Source organism: Squalius cephalus, assembly GCF_949319135.1.
Source record: "Squalius cephalus genome assembly, chromosome: 4".
Classification (NCBI taxonomy): Eukaryota; Metazoa; Chordata; class Actinopteri; order Cypriniformes; family Leuciscidae; genus Squalius; species Squalius cephalus.
Genome location: NC_137125.1, coordinates 41,516,284 through 41,535,919, shown reverse-complemented (window position 1 = coordinate 41,535,919; position 19,636 = coordinate 41,516,284). Strand labels below are relative to the sequence as shown.

The window sequence follows — 19,636 nt, the reverse complement described above, 5'->3', positions numbered from 1 at the left end:
GAAACGAGGTGCTGGAGGAACTCATTTTAGGCACCTTTCTTGTTACCACATTTGTGTACATTTCCACACAAATTACCATACTGTCTATGCAAATTACTAGGCTATTAATTGTGCAGAAATTAAGATCACAAACCAAAATAACCTGACAAGCTGTATTTTAACCTAACATAATACAGCTGTTTTCAACCTTTTCAGACCCAGACACTGCCAACCAGACCCTCAATTATACAATTTTGTAGACAATAGGCCTCCATTAAGCATCAAAACATTAACAAACATTATCACATGCTATGTTATTAATGCACCACATTTATAATTTATTTTATTAAGAAAAATCTAATATGTTTAATATGCATTTTACTTTCACAGACTATTTATTTATTCATTTGCCTATAATGCCAACTTAACACGATTTGATTGTATTTTATTGTAGTAACAATTAATCTTAAAAACAATTCAACTGTAACAAATTCAAAACTTTGTATATTATTAAGATGCCTGTTACTGACATTTTCCCCTGATTAGGAAAGTTCTTTTGAATATTTCCTTGTCCTCGTGACATTTTGTTTGAAACGCTAAGCTTTTGTTTTGCCCATGAAGTGGCTTTAGTCATTCAAATGCTTGGTTCTGATTTTTCAGAGCAACAGTAGTTCCAGGAAGAGTGGATTATTTGAATATCATGGCATTTATGAGCTGCAAGAATTTGTATCTACGTAAATCCCCCTTGGTATTATTTGCATGTCCAATCCTGCGGGTCCATACCATCACTGCCTTTCGCAGCATGTCCTTGCGCAAATAGAGCCCTATATTTTTAATTCATTACATGGTATGGCTCCTTATACAACAGTAGCCTATATAAGGCCCATCTTACCATCAAGCACATTTTACACTAAGCCTTTTTGCAAGGATTTTCTCTTCAGATAATCCATTATTTTTGAGGCTTATGGACTTCAAGCTAAAAATGGAAGTATCCACAGTGTCGATTAAGGTCATGGATATTTGCAGAAAAAATATCATGTATAGTCACTGAATGTATCAAACATTTATTTATTGTTCAGTTTTGAATTGATGTGATGAATAATCTAATGTTGTATTATTGCATGTTTATAAACTGTTTCATAATTATTGCCCTTTGCTCTGAATAATGTCCTGTATGTTGTGCTTCTGCTCGTGACGCCTCACCTGTTTGAAATTTGAATGAACAGTTTAGATATTATCATGCTGATAATGCCATAATGGTACAAAAGGTGTCACGTGTGCTTTTGCATTGCTTTGCATTAGGCTGCTTTTTTTATCAGATGTACAGTACAACAGTGAATTGTATTCTGTGCATGTGTGAGAGTTCATAGCACTTGCCCCTGAAGCGACCTTTTAAACTCTGTTTACTAGACCGCTTGAGCTGTTAAGACGTTTACCAAGTCAGTGCCAGGTCCGGTCATGTAACGGGATATGAACATCAGAATATTCTTCACTTGGACAGTTCAGGTCCTCTTACCTTCAACCACTGACACATTTCAGGTCAACATGTTTGTGCGTCTTAATATTCTTAAAAAGCCTTAATATTCCCTGTCGCTAAGGATTTCTTGGAAGATTTCTTCTGGAATTGCATCCAAACTTTTGCAAAGAAAAAAGAAAAATTGCAAAGAAACTAATTATAAATATTAAAAACCATATTCATAAAATATAAATATTAAATGTATCAATGTCATTACATTGGCCCTACCTGTAAATAAATAAATTTAATTAAGTTCAGTGTGCACAAATAATTATCACAAACAAAAATATCTTATAGTTATAATTTTTACTTAGAAAAAGTGCCATGGTAACCAATATTTTGTCAAAATATAATAAAAAATAAATTAAAGCTGTAATTAAAGCTAATGCTACATTAACACTTTATAATTACTGAAATTAAATCAGTAACATTATTTCCTGCTACAGTATGGCCAAAAGTGATGTCCTAGGAAAATTGATATATTTTCAGAAATTATGAATTGTAACCGAATGTATGCTTTTTCCTGTGGCTTTTCTGTATAGTAAAATAAAACCTGTAGCTATAGTTTAACCCCTTTTTTGCCAAATAATTTGGTCAGATACCTTAACCAAGTTTAGTGTTTTGTTCTTCCCTCATATTTAAAATATTTCAAATATAAAATAATATATATATATAATATATATATAATATATATATATATATATATATATATATATATATATATATATATATATATATATATATTATATTATATTTGAGAAAATATTTGTCCCTTTAGGACTTTACACAGAATAAATGGGAATAGTGATCTCATATAATAAGTGTAAGGTTTTTTCTGATATTTTGTTTAATCTTTTTTATTTTATTTTTTTTATGTCTAATGTCAAGATAACATTTTTGTTGGTGTAATTTAAAACATTCAGTGTCTTTATTACCTTGAACACAGCAAATGATGTGTTCTTCAACACATGAATGTGTACAAAAACTTGGGATAGGATTACGTTGATCTTCTAACATTCTGAAGCCAACACTTAAATGTGTTTGCTTGTGACTGCAGAAACTGTGACGGTGCACTTGTGGGGTCAATTACATTCAATTTCCATGTAAAATCCAATGAAGTTTAGATTACCCGGAAAACAGTGATATCTCCACGTTATCTTTGACTAAACAACTCTTTTATGTTGTGACAAGGAGAACTCCAGCATTTAGCAGCTCTTTCTTGGGAATGGTGTCAATATTTAACAGAGAAACAGTCACTTTCTTGCGCTGAGCAGTTGCCTCTCGAGGAAACGTCTGTGAATACACAGCCTTTGTACACACAGTTTATTCTAAAAATCCCTGGAAAATATGGAGTGACTCAAAATGTTACTTGGAATTTCCATGCTTTGGTGCAAGCTAAGAAAAGAAGAAGAAAAAAAAAACATGGAGGGGACAAGAAAAGCTGTGGAAATGGAAAATGTACAGGGCAAATTGGGACTTAAACTTTCCAAATCAGGTGGCAAAACACTTTCACAGGCAAACACAACAAAAATACTTGAAAGTGCTTGAAAGTGTGTCATATAAATGAAATGTCAGATGAAAATAAATTGCACATGCAAACACTTGGATTAACGAATCGGTGATATTCCAGGGTGAATCTTTGCTTTAACTTAATCACCAAACAAGACACAAGACACCTGTATTATCTGTATATTTTCAGTACATTAAGAACCAGAAGTCTATGTAGGATGTGGGTTTACTGAATGTTTGAGAGATTGCCAGGATGTGGGTGTGTGACCTTGATGACGAGTGTTATTATCAGTTCTGCACATGATTGGCTCATTCAGGGGCAGAAATAAAGGAGTGAATTTGTAAAGGAAAAAAACAAACACGTTGTTTGTTTGAGGGTGTTTTTCTTCACTTTTTTGCACTGAAATAAAATGATTATATCTCCCAAGCATGTTATTTTCAGATGTTACCAAAAAGACAGTCACAGAGCAGGTGATTAAAGCTATGATTGCTTTTATTTCTCACTTTTTGGGAGACAATCCATTCACTCCTGAGCACAAAGTTGTAAGGAATTTTGTAGTGGCAAAGAAATCATATCAGACTTATGCATGATTCCCACCCTATAGATATACCATGTCCTCCAGGAAGACGACAAATAAAAATGACATTAGAATATTGGATCTGAAAGATGTTGGCAGAATGACCTTTTATGTTGATCTGAGTTTAGTTTCCTAACGATTTAGGTCGGTAAAATTTTGGTGTAAGTTCTTAACTTTAAAAAAAGAAGCAAAATCAAGCCATCAAGCACCAACCATAATCATTTTCAGAGCAATGCTTTTGGGATAATACTATCCGAATGCTTTAATTGAAAGACTAAGTATGGAGAAAAAATACAGGAAAGCAGCGCCCAATTCTTCAAGGAATAGAATGATGTATGTTTCGTTAAACCAAAATACAGATTTGAAAGGAAAATCCGATTTTTCTTACAATCTCTCCATGAATAGCAGTGAGGAGAAAAGAAAAAGCTTCTGATCTATGTCTTTCTTGTTCTGTGTCAAAAATGATGCTTCAGTATAAAATCAAATATTCTCCAAATGCAACCAATCAGCATGCAGGTTTATTAAGACACCCCCCTGAGGTAGGGTTAACACAGGCCAATGCTTGTTGACCATATGCAACAAAAGCAGAACAATCCATGCTGATAAATTAACTCTTGGTTCAGAATGTGCAACAAAATACTAAGCTGATGGAATATTTCATTTTCAAAAATACACATGCTTAAAGCCTGGAGAATGGCAAAAACCTGTGTTAGCATGTTTGAACTTTTAAATTACACCTTAAGATTTTTATATACACTACCTTTCAAAGATTTGGGGTACATCAAAGTTTTTGGAAGAAGTTTCATGCATGCAAGGTTGCATTTACTTGATCAGAAATACAGTAAAAACAGTGATATTGTGAAAAAAATATCACAATTTTAAATATATTTTAAAATGTTATTTATTCCTGCAGGAATAAATGTGATGGCACTCCAGATACTCCAGTCTTCAGTGTCACATGATCCAGTGTCACAGAAATCGCTCAAATATGCGGATTTGCTGCTTCAGAAGGACTTCTTATTATTATCAATGTTGAAAAAAGTTGTGCTGCTTAATATTATTGTGGAAACGACAATAGGCTACATTTTTTCAGGACTCTTTGATGACAAGAAAGTTCAAAAGAACATCTTTTGTAACATTATTAATTTCTTTACTGACACATTGATCAATTCGCTGAATAAAAGTAAAAAATAAAATAATATACAGTATAAATACACTATTTATATATATATATATTTCTACTAACCCCAAATTTTTGAACAGTAATATATGTTTTTAAAAGGGCTTTTTTTAACTGTGATTTTCCAGTAGGTATAACATTATCATGATGACACATTAGGATATACAGTATATCATATCGCAAGGTACTTGCCAATTCCCAGCAGTTCCTTGGGCAACCATGACATCAAATGATCATCTATGACTACAGTACAAAAATATAACATGGATAGTGAGCAAATAAAACATACTCAAAAAGCATTCAGTTACAAACTCCCATGACACAAACACAAGATGCAAAACATCTCAGACACCTATAAAGGAATAGTTCACCCAAAAATGAAAATTCTGTAATCATTTACTCACCCTCATGCTGTTCCAAAATCATATGGCTTTCTTTCTTCTGTGAAACACAAAAAAAAGATACCTCAAATGACAGTTAACATCTGAGGTTTGACACCAGTTGACGTTCGTGATATGGTCTGTGTATGCGTGCTTTGATCAATGATGTGAAAGTAAAATAGCCTGAACTTTCAGAAATATTCCAGTTGAGTTGAATGGATTCACTTCATACTAAAAATAAAGGTTCTTTAAATGGTTCCATGAAGAACCTTTAACACATCCATGTAAGCTTTCCATTGGACAAAAAGGTTTTTATGATTCACACTAAGACCAAAATTGTTCTTTTAAGAACTGCTCGCTGGAAGGTTCTTGAGGAACCTAAAATGGTTCTTCTAAAAATAAAAAAATAAACATTTTGGAACCTTTATTTTTAAGAGTGTACCTATTTTTCCTTATTAGTTTTGAGCTTGACAGGTTTGGACCCCATTGATTTTAATATATGGACAAAAACAGCTGCAACATTCTTCTAAATATCTTCTTTTGTGCTCCACAGAAGAAAGAAAATCGAGTTTGGAACAACATGAGGTTGAGTTGTTCATTTTATTCGCCACCACACCTTGAGGTGTTCTGTACATCTGAGGCATATAACTGTTAGAAACCCATAAACTTGTCAGGTGCTCAATGAAGGACACTTAACATTGTTATGATATTTTTCATATTATCAGGATAGTTCTACCAAAAATGATAATTATGTCATTGTTTACTCACCCTCATGATATCCCAAACCTGTAAGACTTTCTGTGGAACACGGAGGATATTTTTGATATGTCAATGGAGTGCAGTGTTGTTTTGGTCCCCATTGACTTTCATGAAACAGAATATCTTCTTTTGTGTTCCAGAGAAGAAAGAACGTCAAACAACATGGTTTGGGTTGGAACAACATGTGAGTGCGTAATTAATTACATTTTTGGCTGAACTATCACATTAAAGTAGTCCTTGGGCACAAGGAGAGGGATTCCAGGCAAATAAATGATCCTAAACCGGACATTAGCACCCCATTATCACTGGGTCTATGATCCATAGAACCACAGCACTTATGGTCATTGTCGTTCACACGGTTCTATACATTATAGGTGTAGTCTGTCAGGTAATCCTTCAGCCGGTTAGGCAAAGGAAGTTCTTGTACTCGCCGTGTGGTTTTATTGATGGCAATACGACACAGATGCTGCAGAGACGGTGTGGCCGTGTACACCGGAGTCGTGAGCAGCAGCTGCACTGTGCCGTTGGATGGGGCGAGAGGGGTAGTCCTGTCCTTACAAGACGTCCGGGACAGCTGCACGTAGTGCTCCACGAGATGGACGACGCTGTCGAACTGCTTGAGTTTGGGCTTGACCAGCACCACGGAGTCCAGCTTGAACTTGCCGTCCTTGTATTCAATACGCAGGTTGGTTGGTCCCGCAGATGTCATGGCGGAAATGGTGAAAAGATAGTCCCTCTGAGAGCTGTCCCGGACCAGAAACGTGCCCTCCGACGTGTCCTGCAGGATCTCCTTGGCTTCGTTGGCTGTCAGGCTGCCCCAATACCAGCCTGCTTCCAAGAAAAGAAGACACACAGATGGTCACACGTATCCTGTTCCACAGTATTTGTTCAGTCGTTTGCTTGTGTAATATGAGACGCATAATGTTTCCCTCAAAGGACATGCTTACAAAGCCATGACTAATTTGCATCTGATAATGTAGCAAAAACCAAGCACTTCCCAAATGAGCTGTTAAATTAACATTAATTAAAAACATTATGGCAACTGTGGCACAGCAGGACTAAACAACACAGCAAATACGTCAACAAAAGTGACGCATCTTTCCAGAAATACTGAACTAGACCATCTGACTGTTTCATCTTGGGAGTACTTGACATTTTTTTACAGGCAGATGCTTGAGAGATGTTCCCAAAAAAGCTACTCAAATCGTTTTTCTCAGCAGCAAACAAACATAAAAATGGATCTCGTTGAAGCATTTTAATTACGGTATCTTGCTTTTCTTTTATATACAGTGCAGTGCTGGACTAAATTAGTTTGTGCACTTGAAACCAGAAAGCGACACAAGCAATTGAGGGCAAATGTTCTAGCCAGGCCAGGAAACATAACAAAAGCTTCACAGACATGATAATGCCACTCTTTTGTTGCACAAAAGCAGACAGAAAATGTAAACAGTAAAAGCTTTTGTCAGGAAATTCACGTAGTTCCTACTTGCGTTGCATTCACATGTTTCATATCAGGGTCAGAAAGGGGGGTTTGTGGGAAAAATGCCACAGAAAGGTATTTGTAATAGTTCTTAATACTGTCTTGAATTCATTTTATTACACATATTCCCAATCTCCTTATATGGATGAATGCATTTATTAAATTCAAGTATTGACATAAAAAGGCTAAAAAAAATTATACTATATATAAAAATCCAAAGGTGATGAAAATTGCCCCTTAAAGGAAAAATGCATTACTCGATTTAGCCTTACTTTTTTGTTGACATTCACCTCTCTTATATTTCTCTCATATAACAACACCAAAAAACACACTAGATGCAAATTATATCACATAAATGAATAAATAAACAGCAGTCCTGAAGCAACATTTTCAACCATATGACATTAAAAAAATGAAGCTGCATTGAAAACATCAACAAACTCTAAAAAACAACCTTTAAACATTTTATTGAAATTGTATATGAGGGTTAATTATCACTTTAAATATTCGCTATTATCACTTTTAACATCACATTTGACGCATTTAAAATAATGATTAGTTTGTTATGTAGGCTATATGAATCACTGCCTGTGGCTGTGTTTGTACAACATTAATCCAGTCAGTGGTACAGGAGGAACAAATGAATAGAATATGGAAACGAGCAGTAAACGTTTACCAGTGTTTTTAAGGTCTCTCATGGCAGTGGCAATGCGACTCTGTTCGGACTCCGTGACTTGGGTTTCGGTTTGCGATCTTCTTTCATTCTCGATGCTTTCCGTGGAGTCGGATGAGTGACAGGTCATTGGAGAACCGCGTTCTGCATCCAGTCAATGTCTATAATTATCCCTCAAAGACGACTGACTCTTACAATCAACCAAAACATGTGAGAAGTCTTCCAAAGCACCCGTGGATTTTGTTTGGCTGCGCGGATCTGAAAAAAAAAAAAACATATATGTTTTAGATGACAGAATGTGTTACATTATTAAAGAGAATATAACGTGTTGTAACATGTTTTGTTTCAAGGTCTGTAACGATGACGCTATTTTGTCTTTCAAACGTTGATAATATTCCCATATAGGCTAAAACTGGAAATTAAAGTTGTTTATCTCTGAACTGTGTAAAGAAATATATAGTAGCCTACAAAGAGTGCTATTGTTACAATCTTCCACCTGTTTGTAACACTATAGTCGTTTTAAATTTTTGTGGTAATCAAACCATCATGATCCCACATCACCCGCATTTTCTTTTATACATTTAAAGGGGTTATGAACTGCCTTTTTTATATAATTTTATAATGTTTCCTGGGGTGCACTTATAATGTTTGTATGATTTTTACATCAAAAATTGACATTATTTAGAAATAAAAGGCCATTTCGACTATGATGGAAGGGGCATGTCCGATGTGAGAGTTAAATGTAAACGCACACTGATATGATTTGGCTATCATCTTTGCATATGAAATAAGTAGGCTATTACATGTGGAACTCTGTTGAAACAATAGGCTATTACTACGTTTTTACAATTACAGAGCTAATCGTGATAACTCCCATGGCATGAAAGGTTGCAGTGATGAGCATTGCAGCCAATGACAGACATGTCTGTTGAGCGCATGAATGCAGTGATCTCATCATTTCCTTATATTCGCATTGATTTGATGTAAATAAGAAATTCACTGTGCAGTATAGACAGCGTTTTAGCGAGAGTCCAGAATTCAGTCATTGACAGCTCCAGCGATTATAAAGGGAGGGTTCTTTGATCGCTTTCTGTATATAATTTAATCACAGTTTAAATAGCAGATTATTTTCATGCTACTATCGAGAAACAATGTGAAGTTGGCGGTTTAGTCCCTGGATTGATTTAATGACGCATAAACAGCAATATTCGTCCGTAGAGCGCGTGTTTACATTGAAAAACAATGAAAAAGTAGCGCATTGGATTGGAAAAACGCGTTCTGTGTGAACGTCCCCTTACATCACACTATTATGTCATAATGTGACAGAATCTGAAACTAGTCATTTTTGGAGCTTGGTTTCAATAAAAGCTGTTTTTGAACTAAAAAGGAAGTGAGTTCTGAAACTTACAGGATGTTTTTATACAACTTTTCATCATGTCAAAAAATCAAGGAAAATGTTATTTCTCAATTCATGACCCCTTTAATTCAACCTGTTCCACTTATAGGAAACGTTCAAAATAACATACAATTTGAAACAAATAGAAATTCACTAAACACAGACAGTTAGCAGCTAAGTTCAGCTAAACACAGTACAGACAGTGTGTGCGTGTTAGTCAATCACAACAACAATTATGGTAAGTGTAGCCACACTCTTCTATTTTGTTCAATATTTGTGTGTCCAGCAGAATGGAAAGTGCATGTTTCAACCCTTCCCGTCTAATTAGACATTTTTTTATTTATAGTTTTTAACACGTAACCTAGATGAAAAGCTTGTGTGAATGCTTTAGTTCTGCCATTTAACATAGGCTACATTGTCATGATCGCAAAAGAAGTTATAAGGAATATTTGAAATTACTCTTTCTTCTTACCTCCAAAATTTTGTTTTTGTCCAGTAAATCCTTTAAATTACAGCCTTACAGCTTCTACTGTCACCTCACTCAGGAGGGTGGTGCTCGCATTTAAAGCGATTTCACCCCTGCAGCTCATTTCTAATTGGTTATTTGAAATACACGCATAAAGTGATAAATGAAAGTGGTCATTCCGTGTTAATCTCCTTTGAATAATACAAAGGTCAGCCATAACTGCTATTATTTTGTTCTGTTGATGTTTTTTAACTGGATAAAATAACGAAATGACAATCGTCATGAGCTTCATAAACGTTATAAATATTCCGTCCTTATTTCGAGTGAATGGTTCATTGCGCACGTGCATGAGGAATACAAAACAAAGGCTGCCTTTAAGAGACGGCAAATACGCAGAACTGCCTTTCCTAGGAAACTGCATTGACAGCTCCTGGTAAAGGATAGTGTGACAAATAAGATCAACGAAAGTATTTTCTACAAAACGTGTAAATTAAAATACTTCTACATGCGCGAATCCTTTGATGTAGCTGCTATCTGAGACATAATGAAGCACAAGAAATTAAGCAGAACATATTTTGAACATAAACTTGAGCCCGAAAGGCGACAGTCGGAGAAAGCGCACATCACTTACCTTTTGTCTAAGTGAAAGCAATAAGCAATTAAGTCCAGCGCGTTTCGCGTTACAGACGTTCAATAGCACCATGATTTAGACCCATCATTTATTAATGGGAAACACTGATCGGTTCACTGTCAGACGACCAGCTCGCCCTGATGCTCAGCAGGTCGGGACGCGTTTTTCCTTGTATTCGCATTGATTCTCTCGGCAGCGACACTCCACTCTGTCTACAAACGCACCGCACGTCCAAACGCGTTAAAGCGCGCGCCAAGCGAGCAGGACACATATAATTACTCTCTCCAGCAGTTTAGCGATATTCCAACGAATCTTTTTTTCTGCTTTGTGTGTGTGTGTATGTGTGTGCGCTCGTCGTTAACGACTTAATCCTCATTTAAAATGACTGGTATACAAAAGACTAATTTCCAGGAACTTTCCAGGAATCGTATCACGTGGTCAGAAACGCGAGTGCTCTCTTAAGGTCGTGTCAAATAGCAATATTGTTGTTTTTGTTTATTTGTTTGTTTTGATAAGACACATATATTTATCACAATCCACGCTACATGTCATTTTAATTTAATTTAATTTAATTATGTTTATGCCTTTTTTTTTGTAAAGAATATTTTTCAATATTACCATAATGAGCTATTTGTAATTTCTTTAGGCTATATAAAAGCAATGAAATACAAGAGACGGACAATTAAATAGGCTACTGCCATACGTCCAATGTTGCACACCCCAAATATAGCCTATTTTTTTTTATTGTTTATTCTTTCTTTCTATATGCTTATTTATTTTTTAAAACATCTGTGATTGGCATTTTTTTTATAGAATTCACTAAAAAGGAATTTACAGTTGTTGTTGCTTTTAAAGATCCGTGAGCGAGTCACAGCGTAACAAGTGCCACCTTAAACCAGGAATTTATTGCCTATGACAAAACATAATTATAAAAAGCTGTATTTAACCTGTGTGTGAAAACCAAAAATCACATCAACAGCATATCTATCTATCTATCTATCTATCTATCTATCTATCTATCTATCTATCTATCTATCTATCTATCTATCTATCTATCTATCTATCTATCTATCTATCTATCTATCTATCTATCTATCTATCTATCTATCTATAGAGTGTAGTTTAAAATTCATTAGGCCTATGTTAAGAATTTCTATAAATAAAATTGGCAGAACCTTCCCACATGTGTAAGAGGCATTACAATCCCCAAAGACAACAGTGGATTATAGCTGTCAGAGGTGAGTCAGGTGACTGTAGGTCTGATGCCTCAGATGACCTTGCTCGGGCTACAGGCTGCTTCTCTCATGGAGACAAATTGTTTGCTTGTTAATTTTAGGGACAAGGTCACGTTAAACCAATTATTTGCGCTTTTAAAACGAATGAAATTGTGCCGAACATCCTCTTCTTTAGATCAAATTAAGAGAACCTGGAAGGAAGATCTTGGCAGACCAATGAGATACATTGGAATATGTTCTTGCTTATTCAGTTTGAAATCATTTAAAGTACACACATAAGGCTCATATACAGTATGTTAAATTAAATTAGCTAAAATCTACCCTGGAACTGGCCCCATGCATAATATATGTCTATGTTCACAGGTACTGGACATGTTTTTAAGGCTTTTTCAGCAGTTCTGCAGCACAGAGCCAGATCCTCATACAGCATTATTTGGAATTGCCCCTGGTTATTAGTTATTAGCAAAATTCCTTGCTTTTTCTTCCTTGTTACACAAGTCAGTAAAGTGGAAGGAGGCTGCTCCACCCACTTACATCATGTACTTTATATCTATCTATCTATCTATCTATCTATCTATCTATCTATGAAATATAATATCTTGCCTCCATCTTAAAATGATCAAATACTCGTTAAGATGCTCTGAATATGTTTTTTAAGATCTGGCCCTAATAATGCCATATTGTTGACTGAATGTCTCCCTTCCCTAAATGGAAGTCAAAGCAGTGGATTGTATTTATTTAGGCTATTACAGTAATTTAGTTAGTTAGTAGCCTAAGTTAGTGTCTATATACATGTTTTTACATAAGTGTATGTGTGTACGCATGCGGATAGATACTATTTTGCAATATCTTATGAAAATTACAGGCCAGCAAGGATGTAATCTCTGGAAACAGTTGGTGAGGGGTTGAGAGATTGTGTCGAATCATGTGATTTGTATCGAAAAATAAAAATTTGAGAACGAAATAAATGAGATTGCTATGAAATATTATTAAATAATCCTAAAATCCTGTTCTGTAATTGTTAACTTTTTTCGCTTTGGTTATACATCTCTGGGGTTAAAGAAGTTGATGATAATTCTGACTGCCTTATAGCCTCCTCTTCTGGTCATCGAAGACCTTCACAGTGTAAAGTAGCAATATGGACTATGGAGAAGGATGTAAAGTTGACTTGAACTATTGCAAAAAAACAACATAAAAAATTTGTGAAGTGCAAAGAATTGTTACCACTTTTTTTTTAAAAAATACATAAATAAACCATTTGACCTATGCTTTAATTGTTAAATCGTGTGACCACATTTTATGTAAGATCTTTCTGTTTTTTTTTTTTGAATATATGAAAAAATAAAGCATATTCTAATAAATCCCAAATTAGTTACCTTTGGCCTACCTGAAAATGGAATAAATTGAATGGATTTATTTTACGAAAAAACATAAAAACCATAAACGATCCAGACGATAGGCCTCCAGGCCGGCAGGGGGCAGTGGATCAGCAGTCGTCCTGACTACTGTTTGACGTCACGCACGCGGCAAAAACAAAAATGACTTCCTTGCGGTCTATGTTTTTCACCAAAGTGTAGATGTTATTTTTTTTGCACAATTTAGTGACACAAACGCTATAATTTTCAGAAATACACAAATAAGAGTATATTTTTTATTTAGCAGCCGTTGATTATTCGCGTAAAGGTGAGCATTTTGATGTGTATTATCGTTTCGCTGGAGCTTCAGTGCTGTGAAGCTGTTACTAAACGGTTTAAATTAAATATAACTTACAGTGTAGCAGTGAATCTGAATGGTTATAATAAACTTCAAATGTAATGTTAATAGTAATAATACTGATCTATTTTTATGCGTGTAGTTATACAGCTAGCAAAACTCCTGTTTACACTTTACTGTGACTGTAAAAACAACATATAATGTTATGTAAACTAGTTTTCTTTTTCTGTGACTGTACAGTACCATAGTAAAACAAAGCTTTGCTATTCAAATACAACATGCCATGTTCTTTTACTATTCAAAATATAATCACTTTTAAGCATTCTTAATATTTTTGGTGGATGGCAGTTATTTGTTATTATGAATGATAAAAATGAACCATAATGCCTGTTAAAATGATCATTTACAGGGTGTTTTGGAAGTACATGGCCATGGATTCTGCAGAGACGAGATATGCCCATCTACTGCAACCCCTGCGGGACCTCACCAAGAACTGGGACATTGACCTGGCCAGCCAGCTCGGAGAGTATCTTGAGGAGGTGAGAAAACACACTGAGATCAAGCACCATCTCAATGATTTAAATGTGCCTTTTTTCTATCCCAGAGTCTCATATTGTTGCTGTTTTTGACAGCTGGACCAGATGACCATTTCATTTGATGGTGGGAAAACCATGATGAACTTTGCAGAGGCTGCACTTTTAATTCAAGGATCAACGTGCATCTATGGCAGAAAGGTAAAAGATGCTTTATGTGTGCAATACAGTAATTCATTTCACTAAAATATAAGTTTAGTGATTTTACATATGATAATTAATTTAAACAAGACATTTAGCTCTTATATAGCTTAATACAGTATTGTAAGGAAATGTGTTAGGTATGATCACTTATTTATTTACTTAATTACTTTGTTTAATTTACAGATTACACACTATTTGGAAAATTTGACAGTTTTGTATGTTGGTTCAGAGTTGGAATTGGCTTTAATGTTATTTGATGCATTAACCAACATTAACTAATGAAATCGTACTGTAAAATGTTTTATGAAATTAACATAGATTTAAGAGGGACACTTTTTTCTTTACAATATTATTCCGAATATTTAGGTGGAGCTCCTTCACACTCTGGTGTTTCAAACATTGGACTACATCTCTAACAAAAACAAGAAGTAGGTGTTATTGCCTTTGACCTCAAATTTCCATTTATTCTGTTGAATTGGTTTGTGACATGCTATTTGTGTTTATCTCAACAGACGTGATAAACAAGGTTCTTCATCGGATGGTAACCAAGAAAAAGCCCATTCAGACAATGAAGGTGACGATTGTGAGGTGTGTAAATGAGCATTAACACTTGTTACCCTAAACACAACTTAACGTTTTATAAATCTGTGAGTAAAAATGTTTGTTTTTATGCAGTTTGATGAGATTGAACAGGATGAGAATGTCAACTCTCAGAATATAACAATGAAAGATCCAACAGAGGTGAGTTGGGTTTCTCCCCGTCAAAGTTTTTGTTTCTACAATTTAATGGGTAAACTGAACATCCATATTATTCTTATTTTGTCTCTCTTGACTGAGTAAGATTTAAATATGAGATATGCTTATGATATTAAGTAATATTACTAACTTTGTAAATGTTCTGCAGATTAAGGTGTTGTTTTGCTTAACTTGCATAGCAATTGCATAGCTTTTTTCTGGGTCTAATAATTCCTTTTTCTTCTTTAGCCCGTGAAGATTATCCGTCTCCCTCCTGAGTCTCTCATTCCTGCCGAATCACATGAGAAACAGAAATACCCCCTTCTCAGGTAAAGACACTCTGACCCACACAGACAAATAAAAAGTTTGCACACTTTTACACTGTTCCATCTATAATATGATTGGTCGTACAGCCCAGCAGTACCAGTTCAGTCCTCTTGCTCTTCAGGAGAATATTGTCTGGCTTAGTTGCAGGAAATTATGTTCGTACTTAAAAGAACTCAAATGTTTGTTAATCGTTATCCTCTAGTCATAAAGGGGAGCTTCTTGGCAGCTGTAAGGATTTTCGGATTAATAATTTCACCACGGATGAAGCGGGATTGATGCGTCTGGGCTCTTCCCACGCTCACTTCCTCAAGGAGGTTGCCGAAATCCAGCACAATTTCTCTGTACATGCACCTGTGCCTTTACAGACAGGTGAGGACACAGACTTCTTGTGTGTGGCAATCTGTACCAATGTTTTGCTTTGCATCATTTTTTATTTTACAAAAAAATACCACTAATTGTCAGAAAAAAGCTAAGCAGCACAACTGTTGTCATCATTGATAATAATAAGAACTGTTTCTTGAGCTGCAAATCTACATATTAGAATGATTTCTGAAGCATAATGTGGCACTGAAGACTAGAGTAATGATGATGATAAATTCAGTTTTGCCATCACAGGAATAAATTACATTTTAAAATATATTAAAGTAGAAAACAGTTATTTTAATTAATTGAATTTGAATTGAATTCAAACACAGCCATCAAACACAATACACAGCTAACAGACAAATAAATAATTCTGCATTAGAAGACTAATAAAACCTGATTAGGAGACACAATTTAAAGAAAGATTCAATTTCACAGTTAAAAAGTATAAAATACAAACACTATAAATAAAAAAGGACAAGGATAATATTCAATAATTAACAGTGTTTGTTAAAGTATCTGACTGCTGCGGGAAGAAAAGACCTTCTCATGCGCTCACTAGAGCACCGAGGCATAACCAATCGCTCACTGAAAGAGCTTCTGAGTCCTTTGAACAAATTGTGTAGTGGATGGCCTTCAAAAAGCAGGACAATTTTCAATTTCGAACTTATCCTCTTCTCCACAGTCACCTCCAATACATCTGGGTTAAGACCAATAAATGAACCAGCTCTCTTGAATTATAGCAATATTTCACTATATTACTGGTTTTACTGTATTTTATATCAAATAAATCAGCCTTGGTGGATGAGCATAAGAGACTCCTTTCAAAAATCAGTTAAACATCTTACTGAACTGACCCCAAACTTTTGAATGATGGTGTGCGTAAACCATATTCCTATTTCAAGACTAACGAATTCGCACACGCTGGTCTATTTTGTTTTTATCTAATTAATGTCATCTGGTGTTTAGAAGGGGTTGCTGAGGTTGATGGTGGTTACGATGAAGAAGATGGTGGCGCTGAGGTTCTTCCTCCACTGGAAGATCATGGGATGGAGGTGGAGTCTGAAGAGTGGGTAGAAAGGCATCAGGTACCCGAACGCTTTGTGATTGAATGTTGACGTTTGTTATGTTTGGCATTCAAGAAAAGCTCTGTTCAATGTAAAGTTTTTTCCCTTTTATTTGTTCTAGGGCCCGAGTGAGGGGAGGATGCTGAGACCGAGACCTGAAGTACAGCCAGTTTCAGAGGAACCTAAGCAACCCAAGGTATAGAGTGCTGCACTGACTTAAAATGCTCTCTTTTCATCACACGTACACTTAATCAAGTAACCATGTTCACATGTAGTGCCTGTTAAATCATCCTTTCATGATGTTGTCATAATCATAGCCTCACAAAACAATTGCATGTGCATATTCTAGGAAAGTGTGGACCCTTGGAAATGGCACGACTCATATGCTGTGTTTGGGGAGGACAAACCTCTCAAAATAGGTGTGTGCTCAATCTGATGTCCCTCAGGATAGGTGTATTGACCTTTAAATAACTCAATTAATTATTCTTTTTCAATATGATTTTTTGCTGTTTGGAGTTTTATTTTGTTCTCTGCTCTCTAGGCAAGTGTTATAAAGTGCCAGCAGGTCTTGAAGAGTCTGGAAAAAGGAAGAGGAAGGGTTCTTCAAAACTGCAGGACTTTGGCAGCTGGTACTCTAAAGCTTGTAAGTTATTTTTATCAGGCTGTTGAAAAGGAATAGACTGCATATTTTTCTTGTGAATCTAAGAGATGTTGTTCTTTTCTTTTACAGTTGAGACTGCAGATCGCAAGCTTAAGAATGGACCTACTTATCCTGGTAACAATCTGAGGCGTTGTGCTATATAAATATATTTTTATATATTGTTGTAATATATATTTTTTTTTTTTATTGCAGACCTTAATTACATCTTTGTGAGTAAAATGGGTCAGCGTCTGAAAGTACAGAAGCAGATTCTCAGGAAAAGGGTAAGTACAATCTTGTGTTTGTGCGTGCGTGAAGTGGATGTCAGTAAAAAAATATTTCTATGAAATGAATACTTTAATTTAGCAAGGATGCATTAAATTGATAAATGTGACCGTAACGACATTTATAATGTTACAAAAGATTTCTATTTCAAATGGATGCTGTTCTTTTGATTTGTCCTTTTCATCAAAAATCCTGAAGAAAAATTAATCAGTTTCTGCAAATATATTAAGCATCACATCTATTTTCAACATTGATATGAAAAAGAAATGTTTCTTGAACACCAAATCTGCATTTTAGATTGATTTCTGAAGAGTCATGTGACACTTGAGTAATGGCTGCTGAAAATTAAGCTTTGCCACCATTGGAATAAATTACACTTTAAAATATTAGTATAGAAAACAGTTAATAGTAATATTGTGAAATAGTATTACAATTAACTGTTTTCTATACTAATATATTTTAAAGTGTAATTTATTCCTATCTATTTGTTTGTACTGTATTTTATATATCAAATAAATGAAGCCTTGAGACTTCTATCAAAATCTTACCAATCCCCAAACTTTTGAACAGTAGTGTATTGTGATGTGTCGTGTAACCCAAGATATTTTCTATTTAGGGTGTTTTTGTCTCCGACGAGGAGTTAAAGAAAACTTACTTGGAACCAGAGAATCTTGAGGACCAGGTCGAGGTGGTCCGGCATCCAGATGTAGAGGGTGAGATGTACACACTAACATGCATGCGTTTAAAATCATCCAACCCTAGATTTTTATTCCCCTTCACTGTCAATGAATTGAAATAGATCATAGAACTATTGTTTAAAATGTACCAAACATAAACATTTTGTGGTATTCCTTAAATCTTATTCAGGTGAGGACTTTTCAGATCAGGAACATGACGACTTTGTTGATGAACTTCAACCTGCGGATCACCTCGGAGAACAGGAGCAAATTTTCCAAGACTTGCATATGAGCCGGATGAGTTATGAAGATCTGGTCAAGAAGAGTGTGGTACGAGAGCTTACAACTGATTTCCATCAGAATAATGCTACATTAATTGGACAGTGGTAGTATATTCATTCTGATTTCTCTGTATGTAGGATCTGTTTCTGGTGAACTCTCAGAAGTATGCGCAGGAGACGGCGTTGTCTCGGAGAGTCAAAGAGTGGGAGGATGGAATCAACCCTCATCTTGCTGCCCAGGTAATGTGGCATGATGTGACCTATTCTAATGTTTCCAAAAATGCACAGCATAAAGAATAATAAATATAGAGAACTACCAGTTGCAATTTTTGTGTACAGGAGACCCGTCTTGCTTTTGACATCCATGAGTACGGAGACAGAATTGTCCAGGCACTCTCTAACGTGGGGATGAAAAAATCGTTTGCCTTCGTTGTCGAAGGCAAGGAGAACACAGAAGCCTGCAGATACATGCTGGCTGCGCTACAGCTGGTGGGTAAAGCTGGTACACAGAGCAATGACTGCTGGTACTACTAACCAGTGAGGCCACGATTTAACTGAAACAAGTGAACGAATTCTTAATTCGTAGCCACTGTATATATATTTTTGTCTGCATGCAATGTGCAGGGCTCTGTACATTTAAGATGAAATGTCATCTTTTAAAACAAAAATGTCAGTTTATGACCTGACGCTACTTTTCTATTACAGGCCAATGATTACACAGTGGAGATTGACAAGAAGGAGGGACTTGAAGACAGCGTAGATACAATGGAACTCACATTACTGACTACACAGAGGGCTCATGAACGTCTCAAAACCTACAACGCACCTTCTGCTACAGATATTCCCTGACCTTTTACTTTTGTTTATTGCTTATCATTTCTTCCTTTTGGCCCCAAACAGAAGCTCTTTATCACAGACAACATCAAAGAGATAAAAATCACACAAAGACTTTCTATGCTTTTCTATCTAGGCATTTTGGTCTCGTAATTCAAACATGTATACTGATATTCAGCTCTTGCATATGAATTT

The 19,636-nt window shown here is 35.4% G+C and overlaps 2 protein-coding genes across 6 annotated transcripts; one reads left to right on the top strand and one right to left on the bottom strand.

The window, feature by feature from the left end:
* Positions 1-3,479: 3,479 nt before the first annotated feature.
* Positions 3,480-10,947, bottom strand: socs2 (suppressor of cytokine signaling 2). 2 transcript variants are annotated; one of them, XM_079868937.1, is made up of 3 exons: positions 10,548-10,947; positions 8,058-8,312; positions 3,480-6,732 (listed from the first exon to the last, which is right to left on the bottom strand). In XM_079868937.1, exons 2-3 carry the CDS (start codon positions 8,182-8,184, stop codon positions 6,263-6,265), a joined length of 597 nt encoding a protein of 198 aa, XP_079725063.1. In that variant the 5' UTR covers positions 8,185-8,312; positions 10,548-10,947; the 3' UTR covers positions 3,480-6,262. The 2 variants fall into 2 exon arrangements, with proteins under 2 accessions (XP_079725063.1, XP_079725064.1); XM_079868938.1 differs by having other exon boundaries at positions 3,480-6,729; positions 10,548-10,946.
* Positions 9,639-19,457, top strand: ncaph2 (non-SMC condensin II complex, subunit H2). Of its 4 annotated transcripts, none has more exons than XM_079868932.1 (19): positions 9,639-9,688; positions 13,905-14,034; positions 14,128-14,229; positions 14,599-14,660; positions 14,745-14,820; positions 14,908-14,973; positions 15,217-15,296; positions 15,497-15,663; positions 16,627-16,745; positions 16,846-16,920; positions 17,074-17,143; positions 17,266-17,367; positions 17,455-17,499; positions 17,578-17,648; positions 18,266-18,362; positions 18,517-18,656; positions 18,746-18,847; positions 18,947-19,096; positions 19,313-19,457. In XM_079868932.1, the coding sequence occupies exons 2-19, from the start codon at positions 13,921-13,923 to the stop codon at positions 19,454-19,456; spliced, it is 1,782 nt and encodes a 593-aa protein (XP_079725058.1). In that variant the 5' UTR covers positions 9,639-9,688; positions 13,905-13,920; the 3' UTR covers position 19,457. The 4 variants fall into 4 exon arrangements, with proteins under 4 accessions (XP_079725058.1, XP_079725059.1, XP_079725057.1 ...); XM_079868933.1 differs by lacking the exon at positions 9,639-9,688 and adding an exon at positions 13,284-13,459; XM_079868931.1 differs by lacking the exon at positions 9,639-9,688 and adding an exon at positions 13,284-13,465.
* Positions 19,458-19,636: the final 179 nt, after the last annotated feature.